General features: G+C 27.0%; 6 protein-coding genes across 9 annotated transcripts; 3 read left to right on the top strand and 3 right to left on the bottom strand.

Moving 5' to 3' along the window:
- Window positions 1–649: 649 nt before the first annotated feature.
- Window positions 650–4,137, bottom strand: LOC123275453 (glycosylated lysosomal membrane protein-like). Of its 2 annotated transcripts, none has more exons than XM_044743598.1 (6): window positions 3,858–4,137; window positions 3,052–3,309; window positions 2,536–2,970; window positions 1,262–1,533; window positions 953–1,177; window positions 650–798 (listed from the first exon to the last, which is right to left on the bottom strand). In XM_044743598.1, the coding sequence occupies exons 2-5, from the start codon at window positions 3,262–3,264 to the stop codon at window positions 1,006–1,008; spliced, it is 1,092 nt and encodes a 363-aa protein (XP_044599533.1). In that variant the 5' UTR covers window positions 3,265–3,309; window positions 3,858–4,137; the 3' UTR covers window positions 650–798; window positions 953–1,005. The 2 variants fall into 2 exon arrangements, with proteins under 2 accessions (XP_044599533.1, XP_044599532.1); XM_044743597.1 differs by lacking the exon at window positions 3,858–4,137 and adding an exon at window positions 3,614–3,838.
- Window positions 4,138–5,311: 1,174 nt separating this feature from the next.
- On the top strand, window positions 5,312–12,367 carry LOC123275449 (protein sel-1 homolog 1). The gene is made up of 5 exons (XM_044743592.1): window positions 5,312–6,510; window positions 7,948–8,666; window positions 8,740–8,968; window positions 10,199–10,605; window positions 11,433–12,367. The coding sequence occupies exons 1-5, from the start codon at window positions 6,048–6,050 to the stop codon at window positions 11,946–11,948; spliced, it is 2,334 nt and encodes a 777-aa protein (XP_044599527.1). The 5' UTR covers window positions 5,312–6,047; the 3' UTR covers window positions 11,949–12,367.
- A 49-nt stretch (window positions 12,368–12,416) lies between these two features.
- On the top strand, window positions 12,417–15,024 carry LOC123275451 (cilia- and flagella-associated protein 157). The gene is made up of 4 exons (XM_044743594.1): window positions 12,417–12,682; window positions 12,750–13,021; window positions 14,121–14,274; window positions 14,355–15,024. Exons 1-4 carry the CDS (start codon window positions 12,561–12,563, stop codon window positions 15,022–15,024), a joined length of 1,218 nt encoding a protein of 405 aa, XP_044599529.1. The 5' UTR covers window positions 12,417–12,560.
- LOC123275452 lies at window positions 15,004–16,870 on the top strand. Its single transcript, XM_044743595.1, has 6 exons — window positions 15,004–15,231; window positions 15,585–15,856; window positions 15,913–16,066; window positions 16,126–16,305; window positions 16,366–16,705; window positions 16,773–16,870. Exons 1-6 carry the CDS (start codon window positions 15,125–15,127, stop codon window positions 16,848–16,850), a joined length of 1,131 nt encoding a protein of 376 aa, XP_044599530.1. The 5' UTR covers window positions 15,004–15,124; the 3' UTR covers window positions 16,851–16,870.
- Window positions 16,871–16,912: 42 nt separating this feature from the next.
- LOC123275450 (ribosome biogenesis protein NOP53) lies at window positions 16,913–19,487 on the bottom strand. The gene is made up of 3 exons (XM_044743593.1): window positions 18,577–19,487; window positions 17,098–17,630; window positions 16,913–17,019 (listed from the first exon to the last, which is right to left on the bottom strand). The coding sequence occupies exons 1-3, from the start codon at window positions 19,384–19,386 to the stop codon at window positions 16,938–16,940; spliced, it is 1,425 nt and encodes a 474-aa protein (XP_044599528.1). The 5' UTR covers window positions 19,387–19,487; the 3' UTR covers window positions 16,913–16,937.
- An 819-nt stretch (window positions 19,488–20,306) lies between these two features.
- On the bottom strand, window positions 20,307–22,944 carry LOC123267783 (trans-1,2-dihydrobenzene-1,2-diol dehydrogenase-like). Of its 3 annotated transcripts, none has more exons than XM_044732644.1 (4): window positions 22,538–22,944; window positions 21,933–22,147; window positions 20,977–21,268; window positions 20,307–20,896 (listed from the first exon to the last, which is right to left on the bottom strand). In XM_044732644.1, the coding sequence occupies exons 2-4, from the start codon at window positions 22,132–22,134 to the stop codon at window positions 20,392–20,394; spliced, it is 999 nt and encodes a 332-aa protein (XP_044588579.1). In that variant the 5' UTR covers window positions 22,135–22,147; window positions 22,538–22,944; the 3' UTR covers window positions 20,307–20,391. The 3 variants fall into 3 exon arrangements, with proteins under 3 accessions (XP_044588579.1, XP_044588568.1, XP_044588561.1); XM_044732633.1 differs by having other exon boundaries at window positions 20,308–20,896; window positions 21,933–22,136; window positions 22,532–22,943; XM_044732626.1 differs by having other exon boundaries at window positions 20,309–20,896; window positions 21,933–22,136; window positions 22,527–22,942.
- Between the last annotated feature and the right edge of the window lie 2,909 nt (window positions 22,945–25,853).

Raw genomic sequence — 25,853 nt, 5'->3', positions numbered from 1 at the left:
TTAATACACGTTTTCTCCAGTTATTTTTTTTATTATTCCTCAAAACTTCATCTCTTACGTATTAGCTGACGCTATTTACCGATAGCTTCAACTACCCTCAAAAAATCATCGCTTTTTTTTAAAGAAGAAATATTTTTTTTTTAAATAAAATCTGTAAAAAAACAAAATATTTTTTACATTAATAAATTTATTAATTGCTCTGAAAAATATTTATCAATTAAACAAGCGCTGTCAGATAAATAAATGTAAAAATAGTTTTAGTTAATATTATACCGAAGGGTTTGCGAATACACATCGACGAGTGTGTGCTACGAGTGGATCAATGATAGTCCGCCCCTCCTTTACTAGTGCGAAATCCTCCTCCTCTTCCGACTTCATCCACCACTTCCTCCTATTTATTCCCCGCTTTTCTTCAGAGTTTCCTGCCAGGAATATGGTACCACACCGCGCCACTTTTACTATTTTCACCTGAAAACGTTGATCACACACCCCCCAACCTCACCAGTATACCCAGTATACCCAGTAAGCTCGCCCATACACTTCTGATGGACATCACTCACACGACTCACGACATTCGTCGCAAGTTGTTTCATGGCCACTTGATTACTTTGTACTTCATTAACATTATTATAATTAACATCGAGAAATATTTTTTTTTTTAATAATAATAAAATTTATTTATTTGTAATCGATGTTTTAATGTATATAAATGCTTATAGTAATGCATTCGTCAGCCTTTTAGCGTAATCATACAAAAGGTGTCATGAAAGTTACTATGTAAAAAATTAATTTACATTCCCTGTTTAAAAATATTCATTGAAAAAATTTACTATCATGAGATTTGAATTTTTTTCATTAATTTCAATTTCTCAGTATGTATCTATAAATACACATAATTTGTAGAGCGAATTTTTTTAATTTTTTTCAATGAATATTTTTAAACAGGGTTATCTTAACTTTATGAATATCAATTAATTCATTATTTTACTTATAATTAATTTATTTTCAAGACTCCACTAGCCTACTGGACTCTCTTCTGGGTAGTCTCCGGATACAGATGTAAATGCCAGCAATTGACATTATTAATAACGGTAAACCGACTCCTATGGATATTATTAAAATCACCAAGTACGAAAATTGTTCGCCTGGTGGATTTCCGTAGCCAACGAGGAATGTCCTATTAAAAATAAAAAAAATTTATTACTAATAAATAAATTAATACAGTAGTTTTTTGAGGCAATTATTAAAATAAAATAAGTACCAGGTAGCATAATTTGTTTTTTTATAGAATCCATCTCCAGACGAACCAATAGTTACATTTATTTTATTTATTAATAAATTATTGCTATCTCCATAAAAGGCATATAATATTGAATTATTGGTAATATTTGAGCAATTAATTATATTGTAAAAAGAGGTTTCTGTTGAAGCAGTAACATCGCGGTGTGATGTCAAATAAGACACTGGTCTCCATTGTAAGTAACCTGAACGACTGAATTTATTTTTATTTTCTGGAGTTCTCATTTCAATAGTCTGAAAAAAATTTTTATTATTTAATTATTTATTTATTTATTTATTTAAACGCCAATCGGCATTATACACGGAAAGAACAAAGTGACACTGGATATCATCCCAGATTATACTGAGTGAAAAAAAATTTCAGATAGTAGCTAGTATAATCCAGATATCACGCAGTATAATCTGGATTTTTCTAATTACTATCTGAAATTTTTTTTCACCACAAATATCACTGAGTATAATTTGAGATGATATCCAGTGTCATCTTGTTTTTTCCGTGTACATCAATTTGGATATTCCTTGAATTATAAATAAATATATAGTGCTCCCCTCCTAAGATATTTTAGCTCTTTCGCAATTTTTTCATTAGTTACTAACAAGAGAAAAAAAGATAACCTGTTATATATATCCTGTAAAATACATAAACTAAATCATACTGTTCTTGAATTATATCATTACTGTAAACTATATATAATGCAAGTTAGCCAAATAAACATGGTGTTGTAATTATAAACAATATTGTATGTACACAGAAAAAAAAAATTAACTTGGATCAAGCGAAAAATTCTTAAATCAAGAAAATAATTTTGAAGAGTTTCATTGTCTTGGATCAAGACGAAAAATTCTTGAATCAAGTAAAATTTACTTAAACCAAAATTTTTTTAGTTTAAGAATTTTTCTCTACTCAAATCAAGAAGATTAAATTCTTCAAAATTATTTACTTGATTCAAGTAATTTTTTTTCTGTGTACAAAAAGTATCGATTGAGAAAGAATGTACATAAAAATTAAGTCAATAAAGAAATATTTTTCGAAAAACACCTTAAAAAATTATTAAATCTAAAAATTCTAGCTCGAAAATTGCACAAAAATAAATGATTAAATAGTAATAATTAAAATAATAATTAATAATATTGCAAGATATGTTTTTTGAGATTAGAGATTTGATTTAATTTATTGAATTAAATTTGATATTGGAATTTAATTTTTATTAATTGTTAATCGTGGATTATAATTACCTCAAATATTCCAGGAGTGTACTCATCATCTAAACTTTTTTTCGTATCAATTGACATTCTTGAAATAGAATCTCCTTCACTGACAACCATAAGCTCAAGTCCAAATCTACTTTTGTCGAATGACGAATTAGTGCGAAGGTGGTTGATTATAAAATCAATCTGTGTTGAATTTTCGGAGTGTAACATGTGTGGAATTACATCCGAGTGTTCTAATGTGCAAAATCCATTTAAAATAATTTCAATATTTCCCGCTCTGGTAATATTTAATTCAGGATCTGTATAATTCTGTCCCATCATATCTAATTCCACAAATTGATTACTCTTTATGCTGTTCTTTCTTGTCCAATTAAAATATTCTGGATTTAATATATTTATATCTTCATTTTTTACATTGTCTATTGTTGCCTTATCATATACATCGTTAAATTCTATAATCTGCGGACAAAGATAATAGTTAATAGAGTATTTTTATGGTAATGAGTATTGAATTAATAACAGAGTAATTAGAGTACAAACCTTTTGAATAACTAAACCAAACGTATAAATAGGCTCCTCAGTAAAATTAATAGACTTTGGCTGTCTAGTTAAATATTTGTCCCATTCAATATTCAATTTAGCAGCTGGGGAAGTTACTGCTAAAAGAACTGACGGATTACCAACGAAATCCCATAAGTAATGCAGAGTATCATTAGGTCCTTCTGCTTTTAAGTGCAAAGTTGTTAAACCCATTTCATCGCATAGAATCCCGCATCCTGGATTGAGCTCATACTTAAGCTGGAACAAAATTAAATTACACTGTTAATGAATTAAAAAACTTTTTATAATAATAATAATAATAAAGTGATAGTAAAATAAAAATAACAATGTGTGCTTTTTGTTTCTATAGTGACAGCCTTTCAAGGTTGAAGCTTTAAAATTATATTATTAACCTCATAAAATATTTTTAATGCTAATTAAAATTGTTTATTTAGCGCAATTATAATAAAAGAAACAAAATAATCCATTGGACTTTGATAAATCATTGATCTACTTTCTTAAAAAAATAAAACAAAGAAAAATATATGTTTAGACAACTTACGACTCTTGGAGATCCTGAACACTTATTTACAGTAATAATAAATATTAAAAAATAATAAAAATTCATTTTAAATTTTAATTGTAGTAAATATAAAAACAAACTGTCACATTATTGTGTTTTAAATCTGGAGAATGTCTCGTTTATTTTTTTATTAGTCACTTCACTATTATCATTTGACAGTTTGTACAATACACACACTATTGCTTGTAATTATTGTTACTCATGTAGATATATGTATACTTACAATGAGCTACTATCACATTTGTCAGGTCATGTGTTTTGTGTATAAAACAAAATAAAACATTGAAAATATTTTTCATATTTTCCGCTAGGCAGCAGCATTTCCCAGCCCCACAATCTCAGAGTCGACTTTTACATATCGATCAAAGAACAACCGCGTAATTACAAAGCATGATTATTTTAATTATTATACTTTTTTATGATTTACATTTTGATAACCGTCACGGATAGTCAGAAAGTTTTAAAGAACTCGCAGTCTTTACATTTTTTTTTCCTCTAATTGTAATTATTATTTCTTCTTGATCCATTGTTGAAACTCTACAACATAAAAAACAAATCAGTATTTTTTAACTTATGATTATATATTTTTATTCAATAATTAAGTACTCACTGATATGCAAGCAGGCAATATTATGATACGAAAATTATTTTTTTATTTTTTTTAACAAACAAATTTTGTCCGAAAAATAATTTTAAAAAAATTGCAATTTTAATTTTTTAAAATTTCTACATGTCAATTTTTTTTTTTATTTTTTTTGCCAAAACTTATTTGTTGAAAAAACGATTAAAATTTAATAAATATCTATGACAATAAAGTTAGCCGACACCTAAAAACTTTTAGAATTTTTTTTTATTGAAAAAATTATTAAAAAAAAAAATTATTTAAAAAAATTTCACATATAGAAAGTTTTAAAAATTATACGTGCAATTTTGTAAAAATATTTTTTTTGTTCTTATTTAATTAATAAAAAAAAATGAAAAATTGTTGGACGTCGGTTAATTTTAATATCATTAAAAATCTGCTAAATTAATTTTCATCGTTTTTGACTTTTTTTTTTTTAATTTATTAAATTAGAACTAAAAAATATTTTTAAAAAATTGCACTTATGATTTTTCAGGTTTTTTACTCACGAAATTTTTTTTTTTATTTATTTATAATTTTTTCAATGAAAAAAAAATTATAAAAATGTTTAGATGTCGGCTAACTTAATTTTCATAATAATATTTATTTATAATCCAATAATTCCCAACTTTATGACTTGTCATTGTTTTTATTAATAATAAAAATTATAACAATTGAAATATTATTTAGAAAAAATTCACTTATTATTATTTAACCAATAATTAATATTTTTAAAACTCCAAATGCCGGTAAATGTATGTAAAGTAAATAAAAAAATAAGAAAAAAAACATTCCTACCAAAGCGCCATCATTTACAGTAACGGCACCAGTTCCTTTGGACGTAGTTGCCTTGCGCATATGTCATATGAGTGTTACCAAACTCCAAAATTTTAATAACTTTATATCCTAACCCATTTTTAATGATATAATAATAAATCACAATTTATTATTAAATAATAATTTTAAAAAATAGTGAAAAGAAGAAATATTAATCTTAAAATGTGCAATAAAACATTTATAAAAATTAATTAAATTATTGACGCATGTCAAATAAAAAAAAACTATCATGTAAAAATAGATTTTTTGTTATAAATTATTTTTTTTTTTATAAATTTATTAATTACATAAATTAGGATTTTGGATTAGCGTAAATGTCATGAGATCAAGAAAATAATTGGTGTGAGTGCTAAATACTAAAATTACAATCTATACCAATCAGGGAGCTCAACGTGTATGTGTCTTTTGTATGTCATTTAAAAAGGAGTACGTGTCGTCATTTCATCCAGTATTGTAACTAAAAAATATGCTAAATAAATAAGTCAACGTGATATTCTTTAACGACGATAAATAGAACCAAGAAACACGATCGCAGTCATCTTATCATAATTTTAATATACAAGTAGAACAGCTGATTCAGCGGCTGGTCAGTCCGTTATTATTATTTTTTTTTAACTCACTACAGTAATTTATCAATCAAAATACAGCAACAAATCATAATCAATAATAATTGTTATTGTTACTCCAAAAACAATTGGTTCTAATACTCGAGATAAAGACATTTAATAAACTAACAAATGTTGAGATAGACCGGCATGTGATTAAAAAATTGTTAAATGTTAAGTAGAGTTAAAAAAAGACAGGCTATGATGTCCACGTATGCACAGACAATTGTTTATGATAAGTGATATTGATAAAAGAAGTTGAAGTAGCGACAAGGGTCGACAGACGTTACGCTTCAATGCGTTTATTAAATTGTAAATAATTATAAAAGTAGTAATTAGAATATTTAAGATGAAGCCGAGCCATAAATTTGTATTTCTGCTGTGGTTAGCATTCCTGATGCTCTCCACCGCGGAACTCACCAAGAATAAGGATGAAAATAATAATAGTAATGAAAAAAAGTCTCCAAGGCTACAGCAGCAACAACGCCAGCCACAAAATGATGCTCCAGAGACGCCTATCATAGTTGAAGAAGATATGGATGACAGTGATAGCGATGATAGTATTGTTAATAATGATGATGATAGTTTAACTGACTGGGAGAATGTTCGTCAAAGATTACAGGAGCTCAAAGCCGTTCGAGATTCAATTCTTGATTTAGTACCAGTGACTGATTCATTTCTTACAGATATCACCACAAAACAATCTAAAGAAAGCGATGAAGAATCGCCTGCGTGGGAAGAAATTGAGGAAGAAATTATAGAAGATGATCAGGAAGAAGAAAAAGTTCCTTTAACACCTGAACAACAAGAAGGTATTACAAAAATTTTATATTTATACACTGATAAGAAGATTTATTAACTATTAATCATTTAATTTATTTGAAGACAATTATTTAATTTATTAAATTTTAATAAATATTTTTTAATATTCAATAAATATTTTTTAATATTCAATAAATATTTATTTGAAAAAAAAGTACATTTATTAATAGTTAATAAATATTATTAATAATAATTAACAAATATTTATTAACAGTTAATAAATATTTTGTTGAGTGAATTTGTTTCGCTTGTAATGTCATATGATATGAGGATTGCTTATAAACAAAAAATCATCTTTATAAATTATTTAAATTAATTATATTACATTATTTATTTGTAAAGAAACGCTCTTGGCAATTTACAAGAATATTTTACATGTTCATGTGTAGAATGCTTAGTAATGTCTATATACAATAAATAGTATGTATAAAGAGAAAATAAATTTAAGATTTAAGAAATTTAAGAGATCCGAAAGATCTGAGAGATCTAAGAGAAGAGAAAAACTGCTAGTTTATAATTTATAATCACTATTTGTACACCAGAAATGTTATTATTTCAGGATCACCCTTTTTTGCTTCATTTTTTATTTTAATAATAACGTTTATTGTAAGATACCAAATTCTATCACAGTTCATAATTATTTTTTATATTTTTAAATATTAAAAATATTAATTTATTTAGTGAATTTAATTATTATCATATATTCCAGCTGTAGGGTTATAAAAAGTATAAAAAAAATTGCTATTTTTGCTTTTTATTTTAAATAAATATTTATTAACAGTTAACAAGTATTCTTTAACCATTAATAAATATTTATTAACAGTTAATAAATTACTTATCAACTGTTAATAAATATTTGTTAAATCTACAGGGAAAGCACAAGATGATACTAGATATCATCCCAGATTATACTGAGTGATGAAAAAAAATTTCAGATAGTAGCTAGTATAATCCAGATTACAATGAGTATACAGAAAAAAAAATGTTCTTGAATCAAGTATATATTTTTGAAGAGCTTAATATTCTTGGTTTGAGTAGAAAAATTCTTGATTTAAGAAAATTTTTCTTGATTTAAGGAAATTTTACTTAATTCAAGAATTTTTCGTCTTGATTTAAGACAATTACCCTCTTCAAAGTTATATTCTTAGTTCAAGAATTTTTCTCTTGAATCAAGTTAATTTTTTTTCTGTGTATAATCCAGATATCATACAGTATAATCTGGATTTTTCTAGCTACTATTTGAAATTTTTTTTCACCACAAATATCACTGAGTATAATCTGGGATGATATCCACTGTTATCTTGTTCTTTCCGTGTGTGATATTAAAAAATCATTTATTAATAGTTAATAAAGCTTATTAAAAATAATCAAATCCTTTTAATCAGTGTAAATTTTATTAAAAAATAATACTTTAATTTATTTTTTAGCCGAAGAAATGTTCAACAAAGCACAGAAGTTATTAAACGCCACCAGGAGTAATAAAGCTGAGGCTTATAAATTGATAACTGGAGCGGCAACGCTAGGACACGCTGAAGCGAGATCAATGTTGGCATGGGCTCAGTTACTAGGTACACAAACGGGACTGCCGTCAGCTAGTCAAGACATTTCAGCAGCTCTGCAAACATTCAAAGAGCTGGTGGAAACGGGATTGCCGTCGGCGCATATGGGAATGGGTTTTTTTTATGCATTAGGTCTGCAAGGAATTAAAACTTCCCAAGCGAAAGCTTTGTTACACTATACCATCGCAGCAATTGGCGGAGATACTCGAGCACAAATGGCAGTCGGCTACAGGTACTGGGTAGGAGTGTTTACTCGCCCTTCCTGCGAGAGTGCCTTGAGTTACTATCGAAAAGTAGCTAATAAGGTGGCTGATCAAGTGACCTTGAGTGGTGGTCCAGTTATTCAGCGGACTAGGCTACTAGATGAGCAAGAAAATCCAGAGTTCAACTCAGGAATCCTGGATGACGACTTGATCGAGTACTATCAGCTGTTGGCAGAACGTGGTGATGTACAAGCTCAAGTCGGGCTTGGACAACTGCACTATCAAGGCGGTAGAGGAGTTCCTCTGGATCATCAGCGGGCTCTTGATTATTTTCAGCATGCTGCTAATGCTGGCAATGCTGTTGCTATGGCTTTTTTGGGAAAAGTATGGAGCTTTTTTATAAAATCTAATTCAATTTTTTATTCACTTTATTAATTTGTCATTTATTTTTTGATAGATTTATTTGGAAGGAAGCGACATAGTTAAACAGGATAATGATACGGCTTTAGAATATTTTTCGAAAGCCGCGACACACGGTAATCCTGTGGGACAAAGTGGGTTAGGATTAATGTATTTGTATGGTAGAGGAGTGAAACGGGATACCACGAAAGCTTTGCAATATTTTAGCCAAGCTGCTGAGCAAGGATGGGTTGATGGACAATTACAATTAGGCAATATGTATTTCAGTAAGTATTGTCAAAAATTTTTATTAATAATAACTAGCAACGTTGCAGTCACTATGTGACTGCCGTGACTTGTGAACTATAAATAAATAAAATTTTGCTTTATTAAATAATTACTTTTGTTAAATTGCATTTTACTTTTTTAACTATTGACATTTTTTAAGATATAAGCTCATCTCGAAGTCACACTCATCAAGAGCTTTTATTTGAGTACCCACATGCATTTTTATATATTTTTCATATATACATATACTAGCAGTCCGCCCCAGCTTCGCACGGGTATTTAACAAAAATTTCAACAATAATTATGATGTAATATAGCCTATGTCCCCCGGGGATAGTGTAGCTTCCCAACAGTGAAAGAATTTTTCAAATCGGTTCAGTAGCTTCGGAGCCTATTCGATGCAAACAAACAAACAAACAATCAAATCTTTTCTCTTTATAATATTAGTATAGATATAATATATATAAATATATGAAAAATTGATGTGGGTACTCAAATGAAAAGTCTCGATAAGTGTAACATCGGGATGAGCTTATATCTTTAAAAACGTCAGTAGTTGACAAGATAACAAAGTCAGTTCTTAATTATTGACATTTTTGAAGATATAAATTCATTTCGATGTTACACTCATCGAGACCTTTTATTCGAGTACCCACGTGGCATTTTTCATATATTTTACATATATGGTATTTGTGAAATATATATATAATATATAAAATATATCAAAAATTGATGTGGGTACTCAAATGAAAGATCTCGATGAGTGTAACATCAAAATGAGTTTATATCTTTAAAAATGTCAGTAGTTAACAAGACACAAGATCATTTGTTAATTATTGACGTTTTTAAAGATATAAGCTCATTCCGATGTTACACTTATCAAGAGCTTTCGTTTGAGTACTCACATGCATTTTCATATATTTTTTATATATACAATATATAATATATATAAATATATGAAAAATTGATGTGGGTACTCAAATAAAAGGTCTTGATGAGTGTAACATCGGGATGAGCTTATATCTTTAAAAATGTCAATAGTTCACAAAATACAAGGTCATTTCTTAATTATGTACCTAGAGATAGAGCTTTTTTGAATGCAGCCTAAATACTTATTATAACCCATTTTATCATATAAATACACTGGTCACAAAATTTTGCTTATTCTCTTAATATAGATTAAAATATAAAAAATAGTTACTAACTATAATTTATAAAAAATCTAATAGGTGGAATAGGCGTAAAGCGTGATTATAAAATGGCAAACAAGTACTTCAACCTCGCAAGTCAGTCTGGGCATGTACTGGCGTTTTACAATTTAGCTCAGATGCATGCTACAGGTACGGGGATGATGCGAAGCTGTTCAGCAGCCGTTGAGTTATTTAAAAACGTCGCCGAGCGCGGCAAATGGAGTAATCAATTGATGACAGCACACGCTGATTACCGAGAAGGTAGAGTCGACCAGGCGTTCATTCAGTATGCTCTCCTTGCGGAAATGGGTTATGAAGCGGCTCAGAGCAATGCAGCGTATATTCTGGATAAAGGCGAAGTAGGAATTTTGACTCCTGATGAAGGGCTCAAGATGGCATTGGCTTTCTGGGCACGGGCTGCTGCTCAAGGGTACTCAACAGCTCAGGTAAATTATTTATCAAACACCTTCTATTAGATGAATAGAAACCCTGCAGTCATGTCTGACTTGTGAATTATAAGTAAATAAAATTTTGCTTTATTTAATAATTACTTTTGTTAAATTGCACTGTACTTGCTTAAATATTGATGTTTTTAAAGATATAAGCTCATCCTGATGTTACACTCATCAAGAGCTTTCATTTGAATACCCACATGCATTTTTTATATATTTTTCATATATACCTATGTATAATATATATAAATATATGAAAAATTCATGTGGGTACTCAAATGAAAGCTCTAGATGAATATAATGTCAGGGTGAGCTTATATTTTGAAAAATATCATTAGTTGACAAGATAGCAAAGTTAGTTCTTAAATATTGACATTTTTTAAGATACAAGCTCATCCTGATGTTACACTCATCAAGAGCTTTCATTTGAGCACCCACATGCATTTTTATATATTTTTCATATATACATATATATAATATATATAAATATATGAAAAATTGATGTGGGTACTTAAATGAAAGGTCTTGATGAGTGTAACATCGGAATGAGCTTATATCTTTAAAAATATCAATAGTTCACAAGATACAAAGTCATTTCTGGATTATGTATCTAGAGATAGAGCATTTTCGAATGCAGCCTAAATACTTATCATCATAAATTGACTATCAGTGAGAATGAAATGAAACCTTGAAAAGGCGCACATTCAAGTCAAGACCTTTTCAACGATGCCAAATTTAACCATAAAAACCCATTTTATCATATAAATACACTGGTCACAAAATTTCGCTTATTCTCTTAATAATATAGATTTTTTTTTTAGGTAAAACTTGGCGATGCTCATTACTATGGAAAAGGAACGAAAGTCGACTACGAAGCAGCTGCTCGCTATTATAGACAAGCGTCTGAGCAGCAGCAAAATGCTCAAGCAATATTCAATCTCGGTTACATGCACGAACGCGGACTTGGTCTTGCACAAGATCGACATTTAGCGAAACGCTGTTATGATTTAGCAGCTGAAACGAGCCCTGATGCACGAATTCCCGTTGCTTTGGCTCTTATAAAGCTTTATTTTCTATTTGGTATTGATTATCTGAAAGAATTCAGTTTCAATGAACATATGACCAAGTGGGACCAAATGCTAGGACAAAATTGGGATCTATATGTGATTGGTGTATTAACAGGGATGTTAAGTCTTGTTATTTACTTCCGTAGGCCACAGCCTCCTCAGCAACCACAACGAGGAGCTGGTGCTACACCAGCGAGACCCGGAACTGGAGTGGGAGCTGGAACACCAGCAGCTCCAGCTGCCCCAGCTGATGTTCCTCCTGTTAATTAATTGATTTTTTCTACGTTTAACGTCAATTTTAATTGAATTTACACACGTGTATAGTGGTTTCACGACTATTTTTTAGTTTTAATTATTTAATAATTAAATTAAACGTGCTAACGTACTACTCGGCTGTTGAAAGATTAATATCTTTACTCCTTTTTGTTTTTCTTAACTTATAATTTTTTTCCAGTGTAATTGCAATTAAAATTGACTTAAATTTTAATTCTAAAGATAATTAACGTCAGATTATATTAGTTTGAAAAACTAATTGTAATTAAACTCTCGTATCTCGACGTTACCAACTAAAATAAATAAAATTATTGTCAAGAACCAAATACCTGTTAATGACTGAAGTTTGTATTATGAAAAAATGATAGAAGAGTGTAGAAAAAAAAATAAATGAATAAATTCTTATAATAAAATAATCTTTTTATTTTATTATCTGTAAAGTTTAATTAAAAGTTGTAGATAGAACGTCTGAGTAACGATTTATTTGCCATAGCAACCAAGAAACAATAATTTGTGTTCAAAGTAACCTTTGTAGTAATTTTTATTTTTCTTTATTAGATTTTTTGAGAGTAATATTGAATATTGTTTGGATTTACTTAATTAAATATTATGCCGAAAAAGAAAAAAAAGGGAGATAAAGAAAAAAAAGCACGAAAAAAATCAAGTATCAGCGAACGTGACACTGTATTTTTTGAGCAACAGATTGTTGACAATAATCGAATCTTAGCTAGGTAATTGTCAATTATTGGCTTGGATAATTTGATATTTATTATATAACGTGTAATTAATTGTTTTCAGAGTCCGTGGTCGTAATGAATTTCTCGAGGCTGAAACTGAGACGCTAAAAGGCAAACTAAGCCAATTGGAAGAAGACCGCTCCGATGTAATTGCTCATTTGAAGAGAATTTTACACCAAAAGACTGAAGAAGCACGAGAGTTGAGCGAACGGCTCTTGGCTATGGAGGAATTACGTAAAGAGGAACAAAATCAATTTAAAGCTAAAGAAAATAGCATGTTACAAGACTATCATAATATGGAAACGACTCTTAACGCTGAAGTTAAATTAGTTGGTATGAAAAAAAATTAGGTAAATATTTACAAGTGGGGTCAATAATTTTTATTTTCATTTTTTTCAACGAAATTTTTGTTTGATTTTATTGATATATTTTTTTTTTTTTTGAAAAATATATAAAAATAAACAATTAAAAAAAAAAAAAAAAGTTGATTATCACAATTTTAACAAATTTTCAAAAAAATTTATAAACTTTTTAGAAAATTGTGATATTCAACTTTTTTTTTTAATTGTTCGTTTTTTTATGTACTTTTCAAAAAAAATATATCAAAAACATCAAAAAAAGATAAAATAGAAATTTTATCCAAAAACATGAGAGCCAAAATTTTTTCCAACTTTTGAAAGAAAAAAGGTTATCGAAATCTTTATTTTTTCTTTCACGACATTTTTTATCATAAATGCGCCGTAAAAACAAGCAGAATCAAAAAAAAAATTTGAAAATGTTAATTTTTCACCTAGTTATGGTCCAAGATAGAGTTGACCCACTTGTAAATAATTACCAAACTTTCTTACAATTTAAATACACGAAATATAATTATTAATTATAAATAATAATTTTTAGTAATTAAATCTTTTGAAATTAATTATTTAACACTGGTAAAAATTTACAAGTGAGGTCCACCATTTAAATTTTCATTTTTTTGAACGAAATTTTTATTTGATTTTATTGATGTATTTTTTTTTTTTTTTTTTTAAATACATAAAAAATGAACAATTTAAAGAAAAAAAAAAATTGATTATCACAATTTTAACAAATTTTCAAAAAAATTTATAATTTTCTTAGAAAATTGTGATATTTAACTTTTTTTTTTTTTAATTGTTCATTTTTTTATGTAATTTTCAAAAAAAAATAAATCAAAAAAAGATAAAATAGAAATTTTATCCAAAAACATGAGAGCCAAATTTTTTTCAAACTTTTGAAGGCAAAAAAGCTATCGAAATCTTTATTTTTTTCTTTCACGCTATTTATTATCATAAATACGTCGTAAAAACAAGCAGAATCAAAAAAAAATTGAAAATGTTAATTTTTCACCTAGATATATAATTTTATTTTGATCAATATTATGGAAATTAATTAATCTTATTTTAATTTTAAGCTGGAAAATTAAATGCATTAGAAGAATGGAGAAACGCGCGTGCTGAATTAACTCAAAAGTTTGAAATACAGGAGCAACAAATGGCTGAACAAGAGCAACGACATGTTGAAACTCTCTACGAAACTGAAAAGTCATTAATTATTGGTAAAGCCAAGTAAGTATTTTCTATTTATTCTTGTTAATGTTTGCTAATTTATTTATAAATTTATAAATTTTGGGTAAAAATTAAAATAGGATGCAAAAAGAAACAGAAGAACGTTTAAATGAGCTTGCATTAAAATTTCAAGAAGCAACAAATCTCCGTATTGCTGACGCAACACATCGAGCAGTTCGGGAAAATGTAGCTCTGCATTTGGAATTAGACAAAATGTTGAAAGTTTGTGATGAACTGGAAGACAAGACCCAGACTTATAAAGAAAAAGAGGAGAATGCACGTCTACGTGCATCTTTGTTTGAAAAGGAAGCACAGATTGCTCTCAATAAAGTTCTCGAGAGGAATAAAATTATACAGTCTTTGCTAGAGGATCATTTAAGCATGTCACGGGTGAGGACTAATAATATGCGGATAAGATCTCAGGCTGCAAGCAAAGAGGAACTTGTGAGGATGTACGAGGATCAGTATAGTGATGATTTGAAGAAAAAAGAAGAAATAGAAAAAAATATTGTAGAAGCTGAAGATTCGAGGAGAAGTATTTTGGAACAAGTTCAAATTGATAATAGACGGATGAAAAAACTTGGAGAGCTTTTAGAGACTGTTAGAAATTTAATTACTGAGTTGACGGTAAAAACTAAATCTGTTGATTGCAAAGTTTGTGAAGTCGATGAAAGTTTTAAAGAAAAACTTATGAGTATTTATAAATTGTTAGAAAAATTAAACGCTTCCACTGAAATAATATCTGAATAACAGTTTTTTTTTATTCAATTTTTTTATCGCTTGAATTCAGCTTTTTATCAATTTTTTTTTTTTATATTTATTTTGACTATCATTTGTAAATTAAATAATTATGAAGAAAGTAATTGAAGAAGCTAAACAGTCTGCAGTAATTCCGAACAATGTTGAAAGAACTTTTTATGAAATTACTATTGAAGATATCAAGAAAAGAATTGAAAGGTATTGTACTAAATATTTTTAATTAATTAGTTTAGTTTATTAACAAATTATGCCAAGGCTGATGCCGAATGTCAAAGAGAAAATATACATAAGAATTTTTACATTATTGTGCAGTTTAAACTATAAAAATTTAGAATGTTTTACATAAGAATATTTTTTTTTTTTTTTTTGAATAAATAATATTGAATTTATATAAAATTATGATTGAGTATAAAAATTTAATTTATAATGAATTAACTAACAATTTTAAGAATCTTTGATGTATAAAGACAGATAAGAAAATTTCAGTTATAAAGAAGCTATATCATATAATTATTGATAAATTTAATTAAATACACTGATGAATTTTATAGGTTGGAGACTCGTAATGAACAACTTATAGAAATTCAGGAGCAAGTTAAAAATGACTCAACTTCAACCGATGTTAATACGACAAATGAAATAGCACAACTCAACAGGGATTTGTCAGTTGAATTAAACAAAATAGCAAATGCGCAAAAAGCTATTGATTTATTAAATAATCAGCGACATGAAGAACAGAATAGACATGACATTAAAGTTAATTTTATCAAACAGATGCATGATAACACGCGAAAGGAACTGTTGTGCCAGATAAAAATCTCAAGTATTTGTTATTTAATAAAAAAATTTTTTAAAAGTATTAAAAATATTTTTTTTAAGCTGCTAAAATAAACGCCTTGGAAGATTTTCATAATAATGAAGAACGTATCAGAGAAAAAATGAGAAAAAATGATGATTTATTAGTGGAAAAAGAAGAAAAGCTAAAAGCGAAATTTAATCAACTTGATATTGGATTTAAAATATTTCGTGCTAAGTAAATTAATTTTTTTTCGTATTTAATTAGAATATAATATTTAAATTACTCTTTTTTAGATTGATGGACGATTTGAAGATAAAAATCTTCAAGCTGTCCGAGTCATTAGCGAGTGATAATTTAAAAAAAATTCCTCATTCAATTAATAAATTGTTCCATGAAAATGCTGCAATTCGCGATGAACTAGATCTAATGAAAATTTACATATCTAATAAGAAAAACTCAAGTTTGATTATAAAGTACATAATTACTTAAATCATAACATTTACAATTTTTTTTACTCTAAATTTTTTTAACAGAAGTCAAGAAATTTCTATTCTCAATAGCAAACAGGATATAGTTAATCATTTGTCTGCTTTAAAATCACAAAAAAGACTGATGGAAAAATTTTTAGAAAATTCGGAAAGCGTTATACCTATTGCTGATAAAATACTAAGCGACTATGATGCTCAAGTAGTTAAATTACAGACTCAAAAGACCGATTCCGAGGAAAAATTAGCGCAACTAAAGTATTCGCTATGTTTTAAAACCTTTCAGCTCACAGAAGCACAAAAATTACACAATCAAGTTTGTTCGAACATTAAAAAATATTCTGACACGCTGTATGATATGAAATATTCCGTAGCATGTGCTCTTGAGGTTTATTTTTTTACTTTAACTTATCAAAATTATAATAATTCATACGTTTATTTTTCTATCAATTTAGATTGAAAATACTGCGCCAGAAATTTCATCTTTAAAAGTAACCCAATTTATCAAACACTTATACAATTTATCTAAATAAAAAACAAAATAATTACAAGCAAATGATCTTTACTTAAATATTTATTGAATTGCCTGCAATAATTAATGTAAAAAAAAGTTTATAAAATTATTTATTTTTCTTAACTTTCGGCATCGTTATTTTGTGATCAGCTTTAATGAACTTTTTAACCTTGGCCTTGTTAAGTTTCCTGTAAAAAAAAAAAAAATATAATTAGTATAATTTACAATTAAAAAAAAAGTATAAAAATAAAACTATAAATACGTACAATATACGATTACTTGGAGCAACAATACTCCTCTGCTGCAGCGACTTGAAGCGATCACTGAGCAAATTTGTTGAAGGTTTAGTAGAACGTAAATTACCCTTAAGCTCATGGCCCATTTGGAAGTCAATCTCTGGCTCTTCGTACTTATTCTTGGACAAGACTTTGGGTTCAAGAGCTTTTTTGGCCTTTAATTTTTCTCTTATTTCCCGTAGCTTTTGCTTCTTGCGTTCCTTGGCATCCATACTCTTTTTCAACATTCTTAATCTGTATAAATCACTGACTTTCTTCTTCTCCATTTTGCCCTTTGCCAAATCCAATTTTAACTTCCTCTGTTCTTTTTGCTTACGTCTTTGCTTAAGGGTTTTTTTTTCTTGGTTTTTCTTGGATTTTGGCGTCTCTAAAGTACCTTCATCATCATCATCATCATCATCATTATCATCAACAGTCTTTTTCTTACTATCATCTTCATCATCATTTGGTAATCCTTCTGACGATTCTTTCAACCAATTTTTCGTTTGTTCTGCAGGCGATACCTACAAACAAATAATTTCAATCAACAACTATAAAAATAATATAAAAAATAAATTATTTATATATTCATTTGATCAATCGTTTATATTTTGTTATAAATATTGGTGTGTTTATCAAATTATCAATTGGTAATTACAATGATAATTATATTAACAGGCGAGACCATCTTTTTCTCGCTTTGCTCTCACGGAGCTCAACGGAACTATCTCTGTCGCACTCCCAACAGCAGAGCAATTGCAGTTTCGATTGATTTCACGAAACGAATGAAATTTAAAAAAAAAACGCTTTGTGGTGAAATAGTTTATTAAATTATCTATTATCTTTAAAAACGTTTTTTCAAAATTTTCATTCGTTTGGCTAAGCCGATTGAAACTACAATCACTGGTCTCGGCTGTTAAAAAATGATCATGTATGTACTTGTTTCAATTTGACGATTATTTAGACATTGTTGAGATTAGTCATTGGAAGATTAGTATTGTATATTTGTCATATTTATTAAATTCAAAAATATTTTGTTAATTGTTATCGACGTTCTAATTAGCAATTTATCTAACTCCTTATTTTTTAGAGGGTGATATTTTAACATTTTGATGTAGCAATAATCCAATTATAAATTATTTGAATGATTTAAACCTAAATATTATATCTCTATTAGATATTAATGATATTAAATGGTTTTTTAAAGTGATAATAAATTTTGAACTAATTGTTTTTTTCGTACAAATAGAAGATTCTCTAAAATGGAGTTAGACAATTTGCTAATTAGAACGTCGTTATATTATTTTTCCAAAGCTTGATAAAATTTTAAGAATAAAGACGAAACGTAGCAAATCAATGATTGTTTAAATTGATTAAGCATTATTTTTCCTAATTACCCGTGATCCTGATCATATTACTATTTATTAAACTGAAAGTGAATTGTATAAAAAAAAAAAAATAAATTATTACCTTTTTAAACATTTTAGTTGTTACTCTCTCAATGTGTTTTTCTTCTTTTATCAGTTTAATTTCTTTTTCCGCAACTTTCCTCAATAAATCCTGATGATCTTCATACGATGGATTGTAAGACATACCAGGATGCGGAGCCTCAACCGCCGGCAAGACAGAAGTTTTTTTATAAAGCGAATTCGGAATCTTGCGTTTACTCAATCCGCTATTCGCCAGAGTGTGTCTAACAGTATCTGAGCTCAACCACTGAGTGTCCATCACCGAGGACATTTTAGTAACCTGTTTGGGAGTAATTTCCCAGGCATCAAGATTATACTCACCACGTTTCGGTCTGTTTTTTCTCCTGGCTTCTGCCAGGCGTTTATTTTGTATAGCATCCCGTTCCTTTAACTTCAGCTGACCGTTCAACCGCCTCAGCGCTTCAATACGCCGAGTGACCGGATTTTTACGTTCTTCTGGAGTCCTAACACGATTTCGCTTGGTGATAGGATCAGGCACTGCTGACGTTGATTTCAATGCAGAATAACATTTTGGCTCGGAGTTACGTAAAGCGAGTCTGTAAGCCGCCTTACTATTTATTTCGGGCACATTTTCTAACGTTCCAAGATTTTCATCTGGCTTCGTGTCCACAAAAAATAACTCCGCCGCTGTTCTTTTAGCGAAAGGTTTACCCAGACGCTCCTCCAATCTTTTGTCTTCCAAAAAATTATCCACATCCTGAATGTCGATGTTTTTCCGCCAAGATATCTTATTTTTTTTTGACACTCGCTTTCTTTTTTTTAATCCTTCATTTTCGTTAATTATTTTCATTTTATTTAATTATTTTTTTACAACTAGTTAAACAATTATTTTAAAACGTTTTTTTAAACACGTGTTGTCTCACCACTTAATTTACATCAATGCGTTATTTGAGGTTATGTTTATTCTTTCTCTCTCTTAAATATCTCCATCTCTCTTCTTTGCATGTGGCGCTTTTTTTTAAAAATACAATTATTAATGAAAATTAATTTAGCAGATATTTTATAATTTTTCTGATAAATAAATATGAAAATTAAACTATCTGACATTGGAAAATTTTTGTAATTTATTTTATTGAAAAATAATTATTAAAAAATTAAAACAAAAATTTTCACATGTGGAAAATTTTTAAAATTATACGTGGAATTTTTAAAAAAAGTTTATTAGTTCTAATTTTTAATTAATAATAAAAATAAAAAATTTTGAGTGTCAGTTAACTTCATTTTCATTAAATAAATTACTGCATAAAAAATGGACATTTAGAAATTTTAATAAATTAAAAATGCAATTTTTTTTAAATAATTTTTTTCAACAAAACTTTTTGTTGAATAAAATTTAAAAATAGTCAAGTGACAACTAACTTTAATATCATATTTTATTAATTGATAAATAAAATATAAAAAAATTTTTTTATAATATTTTTAAATAATTTTTAATATCTTCAAGTAAACATTTTATTTCTTTATTTTTTTTTTATTTTAAACAATTTATATCTAATAAAAATAAAAAAAATCAGTAATAAAGTTAACCAGCGTTTTTTATTGTTAGATTTTTTTTTAATTTATTAAATTAGAACTAAAAAATATTTTTTTATAACTTTTTAGTATTTAATTAGTACTTCCTTCATTAAAATGATCAGAATTGAGGAAGCTTTGTCATAAAATATTAAATATAGTAATTGCTTTTTAATTTAGAAAGAAAAAATATATTATATTACATTATTATTATTTATAAATATTATATTAATAATTATTTGTGTATTATATGTGCCATTATTGTCAATATATTAAAGATGCTCTATTTATCTTGAGGATACATAACTCCAATTTGACGACGCAATTCATCTTCCAGCTCAGCAATAATTAAAGATTCAGCATGAGAAACTTTGGGACTTTCTTTCAAGCCAGCTTGGATACAAGCCCGAACTTCAGCAGCTTCATAACGAAGTCCAGCACTATTGATGAAATTAAATTGATGTGGAGCCTTTGGCAAGTCGAACTTTATTTTTCCAGACGGCAATTCAGCCGTCACTGGACACCAGAAGGTCGGGATTTTGATCACGCCTTTAGTGCCGATGATAACAGCTTCATTTGGTAAAGTTACCACTGAGTGTGTCATTATCGTGGCTGTGCGATCATTTTTATAAATCAAAGTCGCTGACATGGACTTGTCGACCCCATCAGCATTCAAGAAGCCTCCGGCTTTTACATCTATCGGTTTTTCTCCATCATAAACAAACTGAACCAATTGTAGAGTGTAAACTCCAAGATCCAAGATTGTCCCACCGCCCATTTCTTTGACACTTAAAAGAGATTTAAGATTAAACTTCAATACACTCAAGTACTTGAGTAAATTTTAATTTATAGAAGAAACATTTAATACTTTAAACGGTCAACATGCTCCATAGCAAATCCAAATGATACGATAACTTGTTTGACATCTCCGATTTCTCCGGCCTTGATCGCTTTTTTAACAGCTTCGTAGACTGGGAAGCATCTACTCCAAATAGCTTCCATCAAAAATAAACCTTTGGACTTGGCAAAGTTTATCAACTCTGTAGTCTGTTTCAAGTTCATCGTCAATGGCTTTTCGCAAAGTACGTGCTTTCCATGACTTAACATCAATTTTGCGACTTCCAGGTGCTGAGGATTCAAAGTTCCAACATAAACAATTTCTAAAAAGAAAAATAACTTATTTATAATCAAATTTAGAATGAAAATAAAGTTAACAGCCATCTGACAATTTTTAGAAATTTTTTTTTTTGAAAAATTTATTACAAAAAAATTAAAAAAAAATTTCTTTTTTAATATTTTTGTAATTCTAAAAAAAAAATAAATAAATGCAACTCTGCATGCGTAGTCTAAATTCACCTATTCTTCTCTTCTTTTTTCTTTAGTTGACAATTTTTTTAATTTTATTTAACAAAAAGATTTTTTTCAAAAAATTATTTTTAAAAAATTGCATTTTTTATTTTTTTAAATTTCTGTGTCAATTTATTTTTCTTATTTTTTTTGCTGTAATTTATTTGTTATAAAATTTTCAAAATTATTAAATATCTGCTACATTAATTTTCATTTGTTAAATTATAATAATAATTACTTAAATATATAAATTTTAGTTTATATAGAGTCATACTTCTACTTAAGTTTTTCACTCTGCCAAAATTTTTAACAATGTAAAAAATTAAGTAACCCTGTTATTGACCCTTTAGGGCTGTTGGGTTTATTATGTAATGGCAAATAAATAAATAAATTATAATTTAATTAATGAAAAAAAAAATTGTTGAACGTCTGCTAATTTTAGTGTAATAATTCAGAGTATATATAGTAGTTTCTTACCAACATTAGTATCTTTTGCCAATTCCTCATAACTCCCATAAGCTTTTTTAATACGATGCAATTTAGCAAACTCCTCAGCACGTTTTATATCACGTGCAGCGACAGCAACAACTTCGTGTTCATTATTAGGCAATGTAGCCACTGCGTTTGTAAAATCATGGGAAATTTTCCCAGCACTAGCAATTCCCCAATGTGTTGCCATTTCTATTAAATGTTTGTAATTAAAATACGCAATTATTAATTTTATTCAATTTACTATTTTTTGATTTCACTTATCGGTAAATCAAAAATTGTATTAAAAATCATAATAAAAATATCTAAAAATTGATTATTAATAATAAAAAAAAAACAGCAGAAATTTTCCAACTTTTTCTCTAATAAAAAAAATTTTATGAGATTAATTTTTTAATTTTATTTAACAAAAAAATTTTTTTTTTAATTTTTTTAAATTTCTATGTGTCATTCTTCATAATAATATGTCAATTTTAATAAAAAAGAATTCTTCTTCGAATAACTTGTTAGTAAAAAAAATGAAAACTGTCAAATGTCTGCTGTTTTCATTATTATGAAATAATAATAACAAAAAGGATATACTTAACCTATATAATTTATTTGACACTTGGATATTGTGAACAAATACCGCAAGACAAATAATACAGAAGGTTTTTTATATATATACTTCAATACTTTATTATTTAACAATTTTATTACTTATAACTGAATTATTATATCAAAGCTCGTCTCTCTTTAATTAACATCACAATTGACCACCAAGGTTATCTACCCAATGATATAATAGTTCTGCCGCTGCAGTTTTAAAAAAAAATAAAACAAAATGCAACACTTGATGATGTTTGGAATTATCTAATGTAAATAAATTTATCTATATCCATGTTTTTATTTCAAACTAACGATTGATATTGATATGATACCCGTAGTAATATTACATATTTAAAAAATAATAGTGATATGTTTTAAATAAATAATACTTGTTGCAGTGAAGATCCGAAGGATATATACATGATACTGAAATAAGCCGACATCTAAAAATTTTTATAATTTTTTTATTAAAAAAATTATTACAAAAAAAATCATTAGGAAAAACTATAATTGCAATTTTTTAAAAATATTTTTTTGTTCTAATTTAATAAATGAAGAATAATAAAAAAATTATTAATAATTTTTTTCATTAATTAAATTACAAGTAAAAAAATAATTAAAAAAAAAAATTTCACGCATAATTTTTCAAATTTTCTACATGTTAAACTTTTTCTTTTAATTTTTTTGTGATAATTTTTCCAATAAAAGAAAATGAAAATAAATTAAGCAGATATTTAATAATTTTTTTTTTTCTAAATGAATTACGGCAAAAAGAAATTGACATTTAGAAATTAAAAAAAATAAAAAATACAATTTTTTAAAAGTAATTTTTTTGAACAAATTTAAAAAATTCTCTAGTGACTGCTAACTTTAATATCATTAAAAGAAATTATAAAAATTTTCAAATGTCGGCTAATTTAATTTTTATAAAATACATGACGAACTTTGATAGCTCGAAAAATAAAAAAAAAAAACCAATTTAAGGATGAAGGACTTAAAAAAAAAATAATAAACTAGGATCGTGGATAAATCTATATGTCTGTACACAATGAGTTGTTTTTAATTGTAATAATATTAATATTAATTAATTATAATAGTAATAATGTACAATCGACGTAATAGCATTTGATACTATTATAATTTTTTTTTATTGTTTTTTTAAATATATTTAAATAAGTTTTTCGTTTAAGGATTTGGGCACCATGATCTATTTCAGATGCTTATATCTTTAATTAACATTGATAATTATTTTTTTGACCTTGATTGCCATCTTCTCGTCCACATTCAAGAGTGCAAACACACTTGGGCAGAGAAATTATTTTTTACAACTTTTCTTCTCGTCAGTTTTTAATTTAAAACGTTCTACATCTCATAATAAATTTGATATGAATGTTAATAATGATAATAATAATAAAAAATAATAATAATTATTCTTCTTTATGTTTTTTAGTTGGCTTATTTTTAACTATTCTTTTATTCTATAAACATATTTAGTCGATATTCAAGATAACAACAGCCGAATAAATTACATGGGAAAACATAATTTTTATTATCATTATTTTTTTTTTTATTTATTTAATATTAGTTATTATTTTTGGCCCAGCTTGAAACGCGTTCATACAAATGCCTCAATAAACTGTATACACTCTTATTTAAAATATTCATATGCATTTTTTTGTGATTTTTTTATTTTTATATTTTTTTTTTCATTTTTTATCAAGTAATCTGTAAAAGATAACAATCACAAAAGCATAATAATTGTATTTTAATTTTTTTATTCGTTATTAGCGATTGTTTGCACAGAATTACGTTAATGCAATTAAATGCTCTTCTTATTATTGATTTTTAATCGATTATTTTAAATAATTATTGTCCCCCCGTAATCCCCAAATACTCATTTTTTATTAAATATCGATAAACAGTCATTATATTTTAATCCTTTTATTATTTTCCTCCTGTCATGACGCGTCTCTTTATTTAAAGATTATTATAATTATTATTTTAATCTATATAAAGATCTGACTTGCATAATTTTATTAATAATAATTATAAATGCATTCTTATTATGTTTTTGATCGCTTTAAAATTCACAATAAATGGAAGATAAAAACTTATAAGTTCGTTTTTTTTATTTATTATTATTTTTGAATTTTGTTCGCCACTAAAATATACAGTGACTTTATTTCTTCATCATTAAATATAGTTTACAATAACCGTTTTTATGTTTTTTATTGTTTTTTTTTTTTTTGAATATTTTTTGAAAAGATTTTTTTGTTTGTAATTATTTATTTTTGTTAACTTATATTGATATTTGTATAATTATCGCCTACGTTTGCTTACAGATACATAAGAATGTAGGTTTGTTATTAGTTTAATTATTATTGTTAAATCAGAACATACATGTAGATTCGTTCTTGACATATAAATGTATTATTTTGTTATGTTTTATTATTCTTCATTCCTTTTCGTAACATCACGCAATTGTAATCCAGGAAGCCGATATGTATTATTTAATTTTTATTTTTTTATTATTTTTGAATAAAACATTCACATTTAAATAGTCACATATCATTTTTCTTCATACGTATCTTCGTAATCCACATTAAGAAAGGCCGTTTCGTGGAAGACACAGTAAAAAATGGTCTTGTAATGGAATGATATAATTATAAAATAAAAACTTAATTAATTATTATCAAGTAAAAACTCAAAAAGTACATTTAAAAGATTAAAAAGTATTGAAGAATAACTATCTCATTCATAACATTATAAATACAATCATTCGGTCCACCTCTGAACAATATAACGATTTATCATTTTTTTTTTTTTAATTTTTCTTCATTTTTTTTTTTTTAATTGAATTTAAATTTTCCAAGTAATTGAACGTTTTTTTTTCTTCATTTCTTTAAATATATTATATTGATAATCGTTAAGAATTGGCTGTAAAAATTTATTTCCAAACTGTACTCTTTCATTACTAAATTGCAATAAAATTTTCATATATACTCTATACAACAAATAATAATATCTAAACTGTGTAATAATAATAATAAAAATGTATCTGCTTTTAAAATACACTCACAATTTTTTATAGATACATTTAATAAATACGAGCTCATCATAAAGTGAGTACGAGTGCTCAACGACAAACAATAAATGAAAGCTTATTATTAAAAATTGTCTATTAGTTAATAAGTAATAAACAAAATATATAATTTATAAATAAAATAAATATTATATAAATTTATTTAAAAGACGTAAGCTTAGGACAAGTGAGCCATGCTGCACAGATCCATCGAGAGTCATTTAAAATAACTCATAGCT

The sequence above is a fragment of the Cotesia glomerata genome, linkage group LG1 (genome assembly GCF_020080835.1).
Source record: "Cotesia glomerata isolate CgM1 linkage group LG1, MPM_Cglom_v2.3, whole genome shotgun sequence".
Classification (NCBI taxonomy): Eukaryota; Metazoa; Arthropoda; class Insecta; order Hymenoptera; family Braconidae; genus Cotesia; species Cotesia glomerata.
This window is presented reverse-complemented; position numbering and strand designations above follow the sequence as displayed.

What these genes read in the sequence shown, in the direction of transcription:
- LOC123275453 (XM_044743597.1), bottom strand. Translation starts at nt 3,679, where the DNA reads ATGAATTTTTATTATTTTTTAATATTTATTATTACTGTAAATAAGTGT. An exon ending in TTGGTTTAGTTATTCAAAAG is followed by an intron (nt 2,971 to 3,051) that starts GTTTGTACTCTA and finishes CTTTGTCCGCAG; the next exon opens with ATTATAGAATTTAACGATGT. An exon ending in ACACTCCTGGAATATTTGAG is followed by an intron (nt 1,534 to 2,535) that starts GTAATTATAATC and finishes AATTTTTTTCAG; the next exon opens with ACTATTGAAATGAGAACTCC.
- LOC123275452 (XM_044743595.1), top strand. Translation starts at nt 15,125, where the DNA reads ATGAAGAAAGTAATTGAAGAAGCTAAACAGTCTGCAGTAATTCCGAAC. An exon ending in TTTAAAATATTTCGTGCTAA is followed by an intron (nt 16,067 to 16,125) that starts GTAAATTAATTT and finishes ACTCTTTTTTAG; the next exon opens with ATTGATGGACGATTTGAAGA. An exon ending in AACTCAAGTTTGATTATAAA is followed by an intron (nt 16,306 to 16,365) that starts GTACATAATTAC and finishes TTTTTTTAACAG; the next exon opens with AAGTCAAGAAATTTCTATTC.
- LOC123267783 (XM_044732644.1), bottom strand. Translation starts at nt 22,134, where the DNA reads ATGGCAACACATTGGGGAATTGCTAGTGCTGGGAAAATTTCCCATGAT. An exon ending in GGCAAAAGATACTAATGTTG is followed by an intron (nt 21,269 to 21,932) that starts GTAAGAAACTAC and finishes TTTTCTTTTTAG; the next exon opens with AAATTGTTTATGTTGGAACT. An exon ending in GAGCATGTTGACCGTTTAAA is followed by an intron (nt 20,897 to 20,976) that starts GTATTAAATGTT and finishes ATCTCTTTTAAG; the next exon opens with TGTCAAAGAAATGGGCGGTG.
- LOC123275449 (XM_044743592.1), top strand. Translation starts at nt 6,048, where the DNA reads ATGAAGCCGAGCCATAAATTTGTATTTCTGCTGTGGTTAGCATTCCTG. An exon ending in CTATGGCTTTTTTGGGAAAA is followed by an intron (nt 8,667 to 8,739) that starts GTATGGAGCTTT and finishes ATTTTTTGATAG; the next exon opens with ATTTATTTGGAAGGAAGCGA. An exon ending in AAGGGTACTCAACAGCTCAG is followed by an intron (nt 10,606 to 11,432) that starts GTAAATTATTTA and finishes TTTTTTTTTTAG; the next exon opens with GTAAAACTTGGCGATGCTCA.
- LOC123275451 (XM_044743594.1), top strand. Translation starts at nt 12,561, where the DNA reads ATGCCGAAAAAGAAAAAAAAGGGAGATAAAGAAAAAAAAGCACGAAAA. An exon ending in CGCTGAAGTTAAATTAGTTG is followed by an intron (nt 13,022 to 14,120) that starts GTATGAAAAAAA and finishes TTTAATTTTAAG; the next exon opens with CTGGAAAATTAAATGCATTA. An exon ending in TTAATTATTGGTAAAGCCAA is followed by an intron (nt 14,275 to 14,354) that starts GTAAGTATTTTC and finishes AAATTAAAATAG; the next exon opens with GATGCAAAAAGAAACAGAAG.
- LOC123275450 (XM_044743593.1), bottom strand. Translation starts at nt 19,386, where the DNA reads ATGAAAATAATTAACGAAAATGAAGGATTAAAAAAAAGAAAGCGAGTG. An exon ending in CAACTAAAATGTTTAAAAAG is followed by an intron (nt 17,631 to 18,576) that starts GTAATAATTTAT and finishes ATTTGTTTGTAG; the next exon opens with GTATCGCCTGCAGAACAAAC. An exon ending in GCTCCAAGTAATCGTATATT is followed by an intron (nt 17,020 to 17,097) that starts GTACGTATTTAT and finishes TTTTTTTTACAG; the next exon opens with GAAACTTAACAAGGCCAAGG.